This window comes from Sceloporus undulatus, chromosome 7 (genome assembly GCF_019175285.1).
Source record: "Sceloporus undulatus isolate JIND9_A2432 ecotype Alabama chromosome 7, SceUnd_v1.1, whole genome shotgun sequence".
NCBI lineage: Eukaryota > Metazoa > Chordata > Lepidosauria > Squamata > Phrynosomatidae > Sceloporus > Sceloporus undulatus.
In genome coordinates this window covers 19,767,837-19,783,454 of record NC_056528.1, presented here as the reverse complement: position 1 = coordinate 19,783,454, position 15,618 = coordinate 19,767,837, and the positions used below count along the sequence as shown (strand labels likewise).

The window sequence follows — 15,618 nt, the reverse complement described above, 5'->3', positions numbered from 1 at the left end:
CCGAGCCCAATGTTGCCACATTGTGCAATTCAAAAGGCAGCCGTCCCCAATCTATGATGCATCATTAGCCTCTGAGATATGCTGCCAAAAGGTTGCTGAAGGAGGCCGGTGGCATGAGCCAACCTTGGAAAAGATTTGATGGGTAGCACCCGAGGGCCACCGAAGGAAGCTGCCACCTCCTTAGAGACCATTTAGTGGGTTGTTCTCTCAGACAGCAAAGCAATAAATCACACACACATACCTCCCTTAAATCAAAATCTTTCTTAAGCTGGGTGGGGAGGTTGCAGATTAACCAATGTAAAAGAGAGCAAACCCTGGCACAGTCACAAAAGGCAAACACAAGAGACGCAAGACAACCGCCAAGGGAACAGCAAAACTGTAAAGCGGGCATGAAGCTGTGCTGAAAAGGTCAGGCTGTGTTATGACAAGGAGTGCAGATGGGCCTCCGGGGCACGGGGGCCCTTTTCCGTCTCTCTCTTTCTCTCCTAAAAATAGCTCAAGAACCAGTGTTGCTTCTTCCCAAAGATCATGTTTGTCTCCAATTCAGGAGCCTCCTTGGGTAGATCTGGTTCATTCCAGTGAACCTTTACCAAGCAGTTCTTCTCCCTGTGCCAGGTGTCAGCTAGGTTAAGATGACAGAGACCAGATCTGGGAAGGGGCAGTGAGCACCAATGCTGCCAACTCCCTTCCCTGCTCCTATTTGGGCCAGGGGCTTTGAAAGCAAGAGGTTAGAATCAATGCAGAGTGACAGTATGCCCCAGGAATCTCTCCAAGTACAGATGTAGCCCAAGGTAGGATGGGGGAATAGCCAAAAGGCACCCATGTCCTCTTCTGTCCTGCTTTTGAGTCCTCTACCCCATGTTGCCAAAGGGAACTGTCAGTATTAGGATATAGCCTGAGAGGCTTGTACAGTCAGCCCTCCATATCCTCAGATTTTTGGTCCCTGGATACAAGAAAATATTCCAAGAAGTATAAATTCCAAAAAGCAAACCATGATTTAGCCATTTGTATATCAGGGACATCATTTTACTATGCCATTATATTTAATGAGACTAGAACATCCACAGATTTTGGTATCTACGGAGAGATATCCAGAACCGAACCCCAGAAGATACCAAAGGCCCACTCTATCCTCCTAAGATTGACTGCAAACGCCAACGCACAACAAAAATGTGTGTTGTGAAAAGGAAGTGGCATGAACACTCCACTTAGAATGAATGCTGTATCTGGGGGTGACACTAGCGTTATATCGCAATTCTAGCTTTGGTGAAGTAATTATGGTCATTTAATTGGAAATATATTGTTTCCAAAGGCAGAGAAGGAAAATTGGCAAAGTATTTTCTCATCATCTGAATGAAGTGGGTTTTTATGGCACTGAATGCCAAATCCATTGCTGATGGGTACCAAGCCTTCAATTCAGATATATCTTTGGTTTACCGGTCCCAGAATCCTCCAGCCAGTGCTGGGGATTCTGGGAGCTGGCATCCAAAAATGCCACTTTCCTAAGTTCTTTCCCAGTCGTCCACCACACTCTCTTAAGTTGAGATTCCCACTAGGTTTTCCAACCAGACCCAGCTGTCATGAAGTTTTGGGTTTCCTCCATAGAGCTGAGCTGCTCAGCAGGTTTGCTCTGGAAGACTTGAAACAGCAAGCCAGCCTTTCAGAGTTTCTTCTTGCCAGATGATGAAAAAAAACATTTGGCCAATTTTCCTTCTCAGCCTTTGTAAGTGACCTTTTTCCAATCAAGCAAATGACCATAATAGCCTCACCAAAGCTAGAATTGTCACCAAGCTATGTTGTTTTTGGGGCCATTGCAGAAGGCACTCCTTCTGCAGTGCCTCCTGCTCTGAGTAGCTGGGTGGCTCCGGGGCACAATTCTGTCCTTGCAAATGCTACACTTTTGTGGGTTCTAGCTGCTTTTGACCACAATCGTAGAGGAAAAGAGCAGCCTTGAGGAGATAGAGGTTTGTCTCTCTTCCCCAGGTGCTTGAAACCAGCTACTGTATAAGTACATTGGCAGAGATGCAGCATAAATACATTGGCAGAAATTTGCTTTCTGCCAGTGGGCTTCATAATTCTCAGCAGAAAAACAGGAGACATGTCTCAAGGTGCTCAGTGGATGAATGATTCATTAAGAAAAAGCTCTATGTGTTTTAGCCTGTATCTGCTCTCAAAGGCGATAATGAAATCATAGAAAGAGGCAACAATATAAATGCACAACAAAACAATGCATAATGCCCCAGTGTAAGATACTTTTATTATATTTGTGCACGGCCTATGGCCTGTTTGAAATTTAACTTCAACAATTTCTGGAGCTTAAGCTCTTACTCGGTTTATTGGGGGGAGGGCAGAACGTAAGGCTAAAGAGCTTTTTGTTATGTCAGCAGATGGTCAGGAGAGAGAAAAATGTAGGGGTTCTGGAGAATATTCAAGGACCTTTTGATGCAACCAGGCTGAAGGAAAATGCATTGGGTTTTTTGTTCATAAATCATTCATCAAACACCTTGGGATGGGTCTTCTGTTTTCTGCCGATTATACAGAGTGCTCCCCAGTTTTTGTTTCCTTCATAATTTTCAGTTCTGAAATGCTTTGTTTGAGCTTTGGGAGTGAAAGAGTTTTCTAAGCCATTGTTTTGATTCTGAACACGGACAGGAGCCTCTTTTTTTCCATCACTGGCAAAAGAACATGCCAGTCCTGCCAGAGCAAAGGTCTGTTCCCAACTGCATCTGAGCAAGACTCCGGAAAGCCTGCCACTGGCAGGGCATATAAGTGATGGAAAGTCTCCTTGGTTCATTGCCTCCAGCATCAGGTATTGGCAAGACATACCCTTAAAGAATGTAAACTGCCTTGGCTGATCCCTTTTGACAATGCTAGCCTCCCTGAAATTTTCAAACCCCTCCTTTAAAAAACAGCATGCAGCCATATCCCCATATCTTCTACACGAATGACTTCTGCCACATCATTATGTTTGTAGTTGTTATTGTGTGCCTCCAAGTCATTTCTGACTTATGGAGACCCGAAGGCAATCTTATCACGGGGATTTCTTGGCAGGTTTCTTCAGAGGGGGTTTGCCATTGCCATTCTCTGGTGCTGAGAGAATGTGACTTGCCCAATGTCACCCAGTGGGTTTCCATGGCAAAGGCAGGATCTGAACCCTGGTCTCCAGTTGTATTCCAGCACTCAAACTGCTACACCACACTAGCTCTGTGTAACTGTGTGCTCTAAAAAATAGTAAAGGCTCTTGTAGTGTGCTATAACAGATTATGGCTGCGACTCTCTGTCACCATCTGTATTACAGAACTTTATGTATATTTAGCTACGTAGCAGAGGCGCTAAGACATCCTGTGAGTGAATTGCAAAGGTGCAAGAGTGCCTGATACACATCCGCACCTATTGTGCATTGGGACTGATGCCCAACAGTTTGAATACGCAACTATCATTTTTTTGTGTGGAGGGGTTTCCTGGGCTATGTGGGCGTATTCTGGAAAAATGGATTCTTGACGTTTCGCCCTCATCTGTGGCTGGTGTCCTTCAGAGCTCTGAAGATGCCAGCCACAGATGCAGGTGAAACGTCAGGAATACATTATTCTAGAACAAGGCCACATAGCCCGAAAGACCCACAAAAAACTATGGATCCCAGCCATGAAAGCCTTCGACATCACTATCACTTTGCTGATTCTTCTATGTGCTAATGTCACAGCAGCTTTTTGCTCTGAATAGGGATGTTGCAAATCGGTTCAGCTCTGTATCTGGATGCAGGTCCCCAAATGAATTAAGACTGTGACTCTGTTTGTCCTCCAGCTCAGTCCTCATCCATGGCCTCCCCACAGACGGAGGAGCTCTTTGACCTCATCGCCAGCTCCCAGAGCCGGAGGCTCGACGACCAGCGTGCCAGCGTCGGGAACCTGCCTGGCCTCCGCATTACGCACAACAACTTGGGTCATCTCCGCATGGAAGGGGACTCCCAGGAGCCAGGCGACGAGTTCTTCAACATGCTCATGAAGTGCCAGGTGTGTTGATCGCAAGCTACTCTTCACTGCCAAACTCTTGGGATAGCTGGAGCTAAAATTCAGGTGCTGGCACAGGGCATGTTTGGGACTGGTGGTAATGGGGGGGGGGGGGTTATTAATCTCTGGATTTTTATTGCCGACAGCTTTGGAACCCAGGCTATTAGAGAACAGAAAGAATATTTATTTGAGAAATGGTTTTAAAAAATAGGTTTCACATTTTGAGAAACCCTGATGAGCAGAATACTGGACTCTCTAGAAGCTTGTCAGTTCAGGACTTATTCTATGCACAATTCACACATTTACACAGAAAATTGTTTTTCCCCTTTGTATAGAAAATGCTGTTTTCTGCACAAAACATCTACATGTGAATTTTGCACACAACAAGCCCTGAATTGCAAATAAGCTTTCAAAAGTATGTGTTTGTCAAAGACTTTCTCACAATGGAAAGGAAAGTGCTAAGATTACTTGTTGCTTCCTTTGAGAATAAAACGAGTGAAAAAATACATCTCCAAAGGCCAGACCACACTGGGTTCTCTTGGTGAAACCAAAACAGGGTGGCTATTTTTGTGTGTGTGCACACACATGTTCCTTCAAGTCACCTGCTGACTTATGGCAACACCATCAATTTCATAGGCCAGGGATACTCAGAGGTCATATTTATATTTTAAATATCTTATTTTATTTATATGCCGCCTTTTTCCTAGAGTGGAACCCAAGGTGGCTCACAGAGGAAATCATAACAATACAAATTTTAAAAGTTAAATCATCTCATTTTAAAACAGGAGACAATTATTTTTGAAAGACACAGGTTTTTTAAAAAAGAAACAAAGCACAAACCATGGTAAGAAGCCTCGTTAAGAGCAATGCATATTAAAAGCCTGCTTAAACAGAATGGTCTTTGTGTGCCAGGGAAGGGAGTCCCTATTTACCCCATACATGTCTTGGCTATGCAGAGCTGTATGAGATGGCTTTAGAGAGTCAGGGGTGGATGTTAGGAACATCCACACATGAAAGTGTTTCTTACATGTGAAGGTGACGTATTTGGGGAGTTGCAGGGGTTGGCATTTCCTTCCTCCCTGTGCAGTGCCCAAAAGACGGCATCTGCACACGTAAGGAACACTTGCATGTGAAGATGTCCCCACTGAATTCCAGCTAAAATGTCTCAGTCTTGGGATGCCACTGTAATTGTATTTTGGGTGTAAAACACATCAGCATGGCTGCTTTCTCTCACTCAGAGTCCACATTCAGAAGGAAAAAATGTTCTTCTACTCTGTTCCTGTCTTTCCAAACAGACTCCATTCATTGTTTCCTTTCCCCCACCTTTATTTGGTTCCTCTATAGTCCTCCCGCATTGATGACCAGCGGTGTGCTCCACCCAACTCCCTCCCCCGTGGCCCCACTGTGCCAGATGAGGACTTCTTCAGCCTCATCCAACGGGTCCAAGCAAAGCGCATGGATGAGCAGAGGGTGGACCTGGCTTCTGCCCAGGAGGAGGCAGAGGAAGAAGAGGAGGAGGAAGAGCAGCAGCAACAGCAGGTAGATGAACAGCCGTCGGATCAGCAGCAGAGGCCCAGCTTCAGCTAAGACACCAGCACCGGAAGGGTGGGATTTGGAGCGTCAGCCACTGAAGAACTGTATCCTGATGCTCTCACTTTGTCCCGGGAGCAGCTTCTCCCTTGTGCGCCTCTTTACCTTGGAGAAAAAATGCGGAGGGGGGAGCAGAGGGGACAAGACTGTCCCTGTGTCTTACCTTGTAGGTGCCTCCATGACAACAGAACAAGAGCAGTGTGGGCCTTTTGGAGAAGATGGTGGTCTTCTCTCTGCACATTAATTGAGAAGGCCCATCTTGAGAGCAAGGAAGATGTCAAAAGAGAGGCTCACCCTGCCGATGGCCACTAAGCTTAGAAAGGGAGATGAAGAAATATTGGGGGAGCATCTATCTATGGGTAGTCATCAGCCACTGTAGGTGTGAACAGTGCCTCCACGATCGAGGGAAATATACCTCTGAGGATGCAGGAGAGAAATGACATAAATTCTGCCAAGAGGAATCTAACCAGATCCTGCTGGACCCCCTTTCATTGGCGCCAACAGGGCAAACCGTATGATGATAGGAAGAGTGTCTCATTTAGGAAGCAAAAGGCTTGCATTGGTGAACTGGAAGGAAGCATGGCTGCAAGAAGGCTGCTCTGCTCTGTCAGGCCTAGTTGTGCCTCTACCCCTTCAAATTTGCATTTTGTGCCGAGGGAACTCCTCAGTTTTCATTCCGAACAAAGGACAGTAATTGGTAACTGAGGCAAATGTTGTTTTGCTTAAATATGTGCTTAGTTGCCAGCTGTGGGAGAGGAAGCAGGAGTGGGGCAAAGAAAAAGAAAAGGGTAATACATTACGACCCCAGTATCTGTGGGGAAATATATTCCCAGATTTATTGTGGAAATGCAAAACCACAGATACTTGCAAACTTAGTCGACCATAGAACCACGCAGCAAGACCTAGAGATTTCTAAAGAGAGCACCTCTCGCTCTTGAAATCTCTTTAAGTCTCCCAACATGACACTATGGTCAACACCTGCCAGAAACATACCATCGAATCACTCTGGAGGACCTAGAATATGCCTAAAGAGAACATATTTTGGGGGGTGTTGTTAAATGAAACCATGGGTACCAGTCCTATGGATACAGAAGGTTGTACTGTAGGGCCCTTGAAGGAAGAACATACCTTTTGGTTAGGGAATGGAGGCAAGGAGACTCCTTTAGTTTCTGGTGCTGTCTCAGCAGCCATGAGGTTTAGAAACCTGGGACAATTTCTTGTGTGCATTTTTCTTTGTTTAATTGCCAATCAAAAGCATTTCAACTTACCATCTTTGATATAAGCAGAGAATGGTTGTTTTAGCTCATTCTTTTCATATTGTTTTCTGGAAGGAGAAGAGTGAACGTGGAGCATTTTTCTCTTACTTCATTTGTTATGCCTGGCAAAGGATCACGTTAAGTGCCATGTTCCTGAGCAAGGCCAAAAAAGTAGCAAGAGAAAGCTTGGCAGATGACGACGTCTCTCTGGCCTCCACATTCCTGTGGCACCAGGAGAATTTCCAACTGCTTCAGAGTTTGAGAAGGTACAGACCCCTGCCCCTGAGGGAACCTAGCATTCTCAGCTGTGTTTCCGATCCTCTTACGGCTTCCCAGATTCCATGAATCTCAAGCCGATCGCTCGTAACTATCTATGCAAAAAGGGCAGTTAAAGTGTAGTGCAGCCCATGCCTGAAGAGGATCTGAGCAGCATGAAGTCTCTTTGGAGGCAGAGGAGCTTCCAAATGTTATATCCCAACTGCAGGGAAAGTCCCCTTCCCTTTCTTGCTGCTACTGCTCCTCTAGCTAAAAAGGGAAGGTTGTTCTTGGTGCTGCATCAGAAAGGAGGCTGGGAGCATCTTCTCTTTTGCTCCTAGGCAATGCAACTGTCAAATAATGTGCAGCCAAGAGTAAGATTGGCTGTTTTCCCTCCCTCCTGATTAATTTATCCAGTGAATGTGGCCAGCCCAGAGGGAAGAGCTTCTGCTGTATGAAGCAAAGGCAGAATCCAAATGACAGTAGAAGAGAATAAGAAATGGCAGCCTTTTGCCTTTGGACAGATACCCAGGTTGGGAAAGGAAAGATAATAGTTCCTAGAGTCCCTCAGCCAGTATGGCGCTGCTGGCAAAACTACAGTCCAAACAGTAACTTTTCTAAGTTCCGACCCCCAAGCCTAGTTCAACAACCAAAATTGCAATACCAGACTCTTTCGATATACAGTGGTGCCTCGGGTTACGAAATTAATTCGTTCCGCGGCCGCTTTCGTAACCCGAAAAGCCTTCGTAAGCCGAAAACCCATAGGCGCTAATGGGGAAAAGCCGCGATTTCGTGTGAAATAGCGCCGAAAAGCACCAAAAAATTTTTCGTAACCCGAAAAAACATTCGTAACCCGGAACAATTATTTCCTATGGGATTTTTTCGTATCCCGGAAATTTCGTAACCTGGGTATTTCGTATCCCGAGGAACCACTGTAGTAGCTGGTGTCATGTTAGGCAGGTGGGTTAATGGCAGAAAAAGGTGTCCAGTACTTCTGCATGGCTCTCCACTTGGTGCCCAACAAGAGGCTGGCACAGCTCTGTTTTCCTGGGCACTGAATGAGGAAGGAGGAGCAGCCTTATGTTGGTGAAGAGGCTATTTCCCCTTGCTCAAGAGCAGCCCAAATAAGCCCAAACCCATTCCCACAGCCAGCCAGGGAACTGGAGCTGTGGCTGGCAGTCCCAGTGCTGGAACTGTGCTCCAAGGGAAACAGCCAAGCAGAGGGAAAAGCCTCCACCACCTAAGAACACTAGCAAAGACCCTGCCAGTGTGATGTAAGACCCCTGCTATTACCTGCTAGAAGGACAGAGACAAAGGCATTTGCTAAATCAGAATTTTAAAAAAATTACAGGAGGTGTAGGCCAAAAGCGTTTCCAAGCCCTGAGTAGTGTTCGGGGGCCAGCAGCTTAACAACAGAACATCTCCCATCATCCTCTAACCATGCAGTGCCAAAGAGGTTTGGCAAGGAATCTCAACTTGCAATTCAGAGAAATAAATCACAAGCTTTCATAAGCCTCCAAGCCCTGATTTTGCTGCGCGAGCAATGTCCAGTAAGTTCCTGTTGCAGGGCTAGCCTGCCCTCAAGGTAAAAGCCAAAAATATATGTCTAGGTGGGACAATCAGGACTGAGCCTGCAGCAAATGTCTCTACATCAGGCCCTAGTCCATTTTCCTCCCTAGAGAACTAACCATTAATGGCCTAGTAATGCAACCAGCTATAGTTGCTTGCACCCAAGAACTATCAGCCTGGTCTGCTTTTCAGTAGCCACTTCACTTTTCCAATGATACAATGGGAGACATGGGTGTGCCACTGGCCACCAGATCCAATACATTCACCTCATCTAAGCAGGGGGACCATTTAGAATCATCTGCCCATCTCTTCTTACAACAAGCCAGCCGGGATTAGGCTAGTTGGATGGGCATTTTTCAGAAGTGCTCTAGCTGGGTATTCTGCATGGCAGGGGACTGGATCGGATGACCCTTGTGGTCCCTTCAAACTCTGGGAGAATCAGAGCTATTGCAGCTTGGCTTTTCTTTTCCCTTAGCTCTCCTAGGTAAGCAAGGAACTGAACAGGCTAGAATTGGACCTGCTGACTGCTGGGAGATCTTTGCTCATATACTTGAATGTATTTGCTAATTTATTTTTTTTGTTCGAAATGTGTTTGATGTACTTTTATGGATGGGGAGGTGACACAATATGATCCATGTAGTACTCCCCCCTTTAAAAAAATCAAAGAGCTGCCAAATGATATATAGATACCTGGGGGAGGGTGTTAATAAACATTTTGTGACCCAAGTCTTTTTGAGTTTTATTCTCACAACACAATTAGAAGTGTTCAAACGTCCTCTCCCAGTATGGAGTCAAAAATAGCTTTTCTAAGGCTGGCATCCCATTTCTAACATATGTATGAGTAAGTCACTAGGAAGAATTATTTGTCACAGTGCAGCAGGTATGTTATTCTGCCAGCAGGAGAAGCTGAATTGTGCGTACAGCAACACTGCACATCACAACCGAACAACAGCGTCCAGTCACTGACACATGTCTTGCATTGTTGCTATTTTGCATGGAGGCTGCATAGTGCTGGTGCAGTGTTACTATGCTGTAAGGATGTTGCTTTAACCAGATTTTAAAAGGTGTGTGTAGGTGGGTGTCATGGAGCTTTTTAAAGCATAAACTGCCACTCCTAGAAACTTCCAGGAATGCTAGTTAGCCCCAGTACGTTTTGGGGAGGTGCAGTCAACACATGATTCCCACCTATAACCATCTTGGTGACAGCCCTGTTTCTTTCCCTGCAGCATTCAATCTTCAGATAGACAGAAACTGTCCGGTCTGAACAAATCATATCTTGAGATCAGTGGGTTATAAAACCAGAATGTTTTTTTTTAAATTACCCTGAGCGAAATGATTCTGCCACCCCTTTTCATCTTAGCAGATGCGGAGAAGCCTCCTAAAATATTGTTTTAGCAGATTCTTACCTGTCCTTCCCACTGCTTCTCAAGCTTTCATAACTGTATCTCTGTCCAACGTTGGCTAGTAGATTCATTTACTGTTGTCTTCCTGGAACATAGAGATTAATTCAAACAGTAAGTGGCCAAGAATTCTGCCCAGGAAGAGTTTGTTATGAACACACAGGAACAAATATCTTGTTTTATCATTACTCTCACCTCTCCCTTTAAAAAAACAGCAAACGATCCTCTCTCCATCCCATTTTAATATTTACTGATTTCTATGTATGGTTGTGAAAGCTACACAGTAAAGAAAGCTGAAAGGTTGTTTTAAATGTGTTGCTACAGGAAAGTTTTACAGATACTATGGACTACCGAAATGAGCAATAACTGTTTCCTAGGGTAAATCAAGCCTGAACTTCTCCCTAGAAGACAAAATGACTAGGCTGAGGCTACTGTATTTTGGCTATATCATGACCATCATTAGAAAAGATTGTAATGCTTGGTAAAGTGAAAGGCAGAAGGAAAAGAGGAAGACCACATTACAGATGAATAGAGAATTAAGGGTGCCACAGCCCTGAGTTTGGAGGACCTGAGCAAGGCTGCTGACAACAGAGTGCCTTGAAGGTCTCTAATTTACAGATGCCATAAATCAAAACTGACTTGATGGTGACAAACAACAAGAACCCAAGTGACAGCACTTTATACAAACTGATAAAATAACGCATAACCCTCACAACAGCCTTCAATGTACAGACCTGCAACATTGACTTTCAAAGAATCCTACAGCACACATATACAACCAAAGTCTTAGTGCTCCCTTGTGTCCTGGCCTAGTTTGGTTGATGCCTGCTTTGCTCAGCCAGACATCTCTCAGCAGGCAAGCCTGTCTTCAAAAGCACTTAACTATATATGCTTATGAAGTATTTCTTCCCCTACTGCACACATTATTTCAAGGGAGAGAAGAAATACAGAAGCACAATAAGGAAGGATCTCCTTATGTCTGGAAAACGTTAGCCATCAAAACTTTTTTTAATGACGCAAAGACCAAGGTGGCTCTGAAGACCATCTTTGGATTCATAATGTTTCCCGAACACATCAGAGCAGAACTTGGCCATTCACTTCCCATTCCTCACCAACCCCAATGGAACTCCTATTTGGATAGCTCCACCTCACTGATCTTTTCATCTACCAGGATGAAAGTAATGGATACGTTGGCTCTGCACTCCCAATGGGCCTGTACATTTCAAGAGGTAAAAAGGTTGCAAAGGTAAGAGAGGAAACCTCTTTCTTCCATTTAGGGCCCTTCGCAAGCTAGATACTCCCCCTCACACTTAACTTTGCAACCTTTTTACCTCTTGGAGGTGAATGGTGACCTAAGTGGCCCATACACCAGGCCCAGCAGAGATGGAAATAATACACAGTCCAGGCACAAGGGCCAAGTAGAACCACAGAATGGCCGCAATCCTCACCCCAAGGCTGGAATGTAACCAGAGAAGGCAGTCAAAATGGTCAAAGGTCTGGCAACAAAGCCCTATGAGGAACAAATTAGGGGGCTAGATATGTTTATCTTGGAGAATAGAAGACTAAGAGATTATATAATAGCCTTCTTTAAATATTTGAAGCCATCTTGAAATACCTAAAGCTAACCAAATTCAGCTTAGGAGCCACATGGACAAGCCAGAGCCCTGAGAGGTTCAATAAACACCAATAGTCTTAGAATTCAAAGATATAGCCGTGTTAGTCTATAGAATCAGTACGTAGAGAGATCCTATAGCACCTTTGAGACTAAGAATTTGGCAGCATGAGCTTTCGTAGACTTCAGTCTAGTTCCTCAGATGCATTAGCTCATGCTGCCAATTTCTTTCAGTAAGTCTCAAAGGTGCTACAAGATCTCGCTATGCACCAATAGTCTTATTTACTTATTGCATTAATACCCTATCTTTTTTCCTGAGGAGCTCCTCAGGTAGTGTGTGCATGGTGCTCTTTTCTCCTCATGTTCCTCACTAAACCCATGGAAAGTCAGTCAAACAGAGAGAGAAGCCAAGGCTTGCTCTAGGTCGCAAAGTACATATGTGCCAATATGAACCTGGATCTCCCAATTCTTATTCCAGCACCCCAATCATTGCCCCACATTGGTTCTCCCAATAGATTTCAATAGTCATTCATCCATATACACCCAATTCTAAAACAGTTCAAATAGTTTAAGTGGCAAGACTTACATCTTTGGCAGCAGGAAAAGGCTTCTATCAGGAAACAGCAAATCAAAAGGTGGGTTGGGGCACATTAATCTGAGGTAACGTTCGTCAAAAATGTCTCTGTTGAAATGAGAGGTGACCACTAGGCATTTTTTAATCTTTGATCCAAAATAGAGTAGTGCAATCCACAGTCATTTAGGGTCTTTTTCTCCACCTTCTTCGAGGCATTGGCTTGGGGGTTCTGCTACTTCGGGGTCTTGCAGTAAGAGTTCTAGGGCATCTTCACCAACCACACGCTTCACCTTCTCCCCTTTGGCTGCAAGGATCTCTTCAATGTTCCTTGAAACAAAAAGGCAATGAAGCCAGAAGGCATGAGCTCTCAACTGCATCACTGGTTTCGTAAAAGAGGGTTGCAGGAACTCGCAACTGACCTTGTCACAAATGTGACACAGACAAGACCTACTGAGGAAGTGTATCACTCTCTGTCTCAGTTTCCTATGAAGCAACAAACTAAGTAAACCATTTTTGTATGCTTATTTGCATCAAGCCACTGCTAAGAATCTGTACATACACTGCCAAAAAAGCAAGCTATAAGAAAAGCAGTACAAAGCAGATAACAACAGAATCATAGAATCATAGAGTTGGAAGAGACCACAAGGGCCATAAATATGTTTTTGTATGTGTTTGGAACAAGCTGTGGGATAATCACTCAGGTTGCAAACCTTTATTGCATATTAGTTTCTGCTTCTGTGCATTTTGTACTGCTTTTTGAAACAACTGCTCTCCGTTATTTTGAGATGGGTTCTTTTGCAGAACTAATCGGAGCTCTCTGATCTTCCTTAGTGGCCTTTCGTCCAAATATTAACCAGTCATACTTCACTTCCAAAATCACACAAGGCTGTGTGTGTTCAGAGTGTGTTTCTGACCTATGGCGGCCCTAAGGGGTTATCATGTGGTTTTTATGGCAGAATTTATTCAAAGGGATTTTTCCTGTGGCTTTCTCTTATGCTGAGAGAGTAAGACTTGCCCATGGTCAGCCTGTAGATTTCAATGGCTGAGTGGGGATTCAAGCCCTAGTCTCCCAGTGTCCTATTCTAACACTCAAATCACTGCATCATGATGTCTTAATGATACTGATTTTAGGAGAAGATCTTTTGCAACAGATACCTACAGTCTCTCCTGGTATGTGTGGGGAAGGGTTGCTGCTAAAACTTTCAAAGTCAAAGCTGGTGTCTTTTGTCATTGGGAATACTTACTCACTTCACTTATGTGCTGCCTTTGTCCCAGAGTGGGATCCAAGGAGACTTCCAGAAACAACAAATTAAAGGCATTTGCAATACATTTTTAAATATATAACTATTCTGAATACTGTGCTGAAACATCTGCACCTTGTGACGTAAGGCCATGTTTTCCTCTCGCTGCTCAAACTTCTGTTTTCAGGTGGCATCCTGTATCTGTAATGGCAGCTTAGCAGGCAGAGTAGCTTAGGCCCCATACAGACAGGCCCAAATAAAGCTGCTTCAGGTCACTTTGGAAGTATGCTGTTTAAATGATGCGTGCATGCATCCTAAGAGTCTGGAAGTTGTGCCAAAGCTGCGCTCCAGTCCTTAGGACTGGATCGTGGCTTTGGTGCGGCTTCTAGACTCTTAGGATGCATGCATCATTTAAACAGCATACTTCCAAAGTGACCCGAAGCAGCTTTATTTGGGCCTGTCTGTATGGGGCCTTAAACTTACTTCTCCACGGACTCCTGTGTCTGTAATGGCAGCTTAGCGACCAGAGTAACTTAAACCTTCCTAGTGTACCTTTTAACAATTCTGCATGGTAAAATCATGTGTTAGAAGACACAGAGGCATCAACTGAAAAGCCACCAGGAACAGTAGCTCTGCCCAAACCCTGATACTCTCGTTCTGGACCATCTTGGGGTCCAAACCCCAAAGAAAGACAAGGCTGTTGTCATGCTCACCGTTTCCCGGCCAAGTCGGAGAACCAGCCCAGGTTGTCGGCAATCACATGGTGGTTTTGGCACCCTGTGCATGTCACTATCACAACCCCATTGTGGTAGGCTGTCTTCGAAATGGTTTTTGCCGACCGGGTCCCACACACCTGAAAAACAGAACCCAAGCACAATTAGACTATCACAATTCAAAGCGACTGGAAGAGAAGCCAACTCCTTTTCTATATATATGTACACACACACACACACACACATATATACACACTCTATATACAGTGGTCCCCTGGTATCCACTGATGTTTGATTCCAGCAGCAGATACTGTGCCTCTGGTTCGATTCCCAGTTCAACCATGGAACCAACTGGGGGATACTGGGCAAAGTAAGTCACACTCTCTCAGCCTCAGAGGAAGGCAATGGCAGACCTCTGAGAAAACCTTGCCACAAGCCCGACCCGCGTTCACACGTACACGCACCTTACACGTGTAAATCAGCCTGTAGTGCGCCGCCGAAGCCAACTTAATGGCCTCTTTTCCTTCTTCGCTGCTGGCGCTTCTCCAGCGGAGGCTCCGGGCGAGGAAGGAGGGCAGCCGGGGAGGCGCCCCGAGGCCTAGACGGACCCCGAGGCATTGGAAGAGCCGCCCGCCTCGGCTCACAAACAACGAACGGGCCAACGCTGCCGCCATCTTAATTGTGGGCGGGGCCTTATGGGGAAGGAGGCGGATGTCGCCATCTTTAATGTGGGCAAATACTGTGGCGGAGGCGGCAGGCGCCATTTTAACTATGGGTAAAATGGGGAATCCATCTTGACTATGGGCAATAAACTAATGGGAAAGGGGGATCCATCTTAACTGTGGGCAAGACGCTGTGTGAAGGAGGCAGAAGGAAGCATCTTAACTATGGGCAAATGAGGAATCCAACTGTGGGCAAGAAGCTGTGGGGTTTTTAGACCATACTATTTCGTTTTTGTCTTTTGGTATGTTTTATTCCAGTTTAATTATTTATTGTTTTAACATTTGACAAGCTACTTTACAACCGAAAATTGTAAAGTTTAACTCCCAGAGTGCTTGAGCCCTCCTCCAGGGCCATGGGCATGTGGGTAGGTTGGGGGTGATGGGAATTGTAGTCCCAAACTCAGCCGCTGCCTTCGCTAAGGGCGCCGCCCCTTTCCCTGTTGTCCTGGAGCGCCCTCTGGCGGCAGCAGAAAGAGCAGCTTCTCCCCTCGTGGCTCCCGTTCCTCGCTCTCTCTCTCTCTCTCTCTCTGGCGCCCTCTTGTGGCTTCATATTCCCGAGGGGCGTGGCCTCCTTTGCACGTGGAGCAACCTCATCATCATCATCATCATCATCATCATCATATATTATTATTATTATTATTATTATTATTGGTATTTATGCCCCGCCCTTCAGCTCTAA

General features: G+C 45.2%; 2 protein-coding genes across 4 annotated transcripts in view; one reads left to right on the top strand and one right to left on the bottom strand.

Moving 5' to 3' along the window:
- Nucleotides 1-5,594, top strand: part of GPSM1 (G protein signaling modulator 1) — a 77,014-nt gene extending 71,420 nt beyond the window's left edge. The window contains exons 13-14 of the mRNA XM_042478318.1: nt 3,802-4,010; nt 5,352-5,594. Of these exons, the coding sequence (XP_042334252.1) occupies nt 3,802-4,010; nt 5,352-5,594 (452 nt within the window). The remainder of the gene's footprint in view (nt 1-3,801; nt 4,011-5,351) is intronic.
- DNLZ (DNL-type zinc finger) lies at nt 4,717-14,922 on the bottom strand. 3 transcript variants are annotated; one of them, XM_042478321.1, is made up of 5 exons: nt 14,682-14,922; nt 14,218-14,357; nt 12,276-12,590; nt 10,084-10,165; nt 4,717-6,342 (listed from the first exon to the last, which is right to left on the bottom strand). In XM_042478321.1, the coding sequence occupies exons 1-3, from the start codon at nt 14,889-14,891 to the stop codon at nt 12,443-12,445; spliced, it is 498 nt and encodes a 165-aa protein (XP_042334255.1). In that variant the 5' UTR covers nt 14,892-14,922; the 3' UTR covers nt 4,717-6,342; nt 10,084-10,165; nt 12,276-12,442. The 3 variants fall into 3 exon arrangements, with proteins under 3 accessions (XP_042334255.1, XP_042334254.1, XP_042334256.1); XM_042478320.1 differs by having other exon boundaries at nt 4,717-5,830; XM_042478322.1 differs by having other exon boundaries at nt 4,717-5,702.
- Between the last annotated feature and the right edge of the window lie 696 nt (nt 14,923-15,618).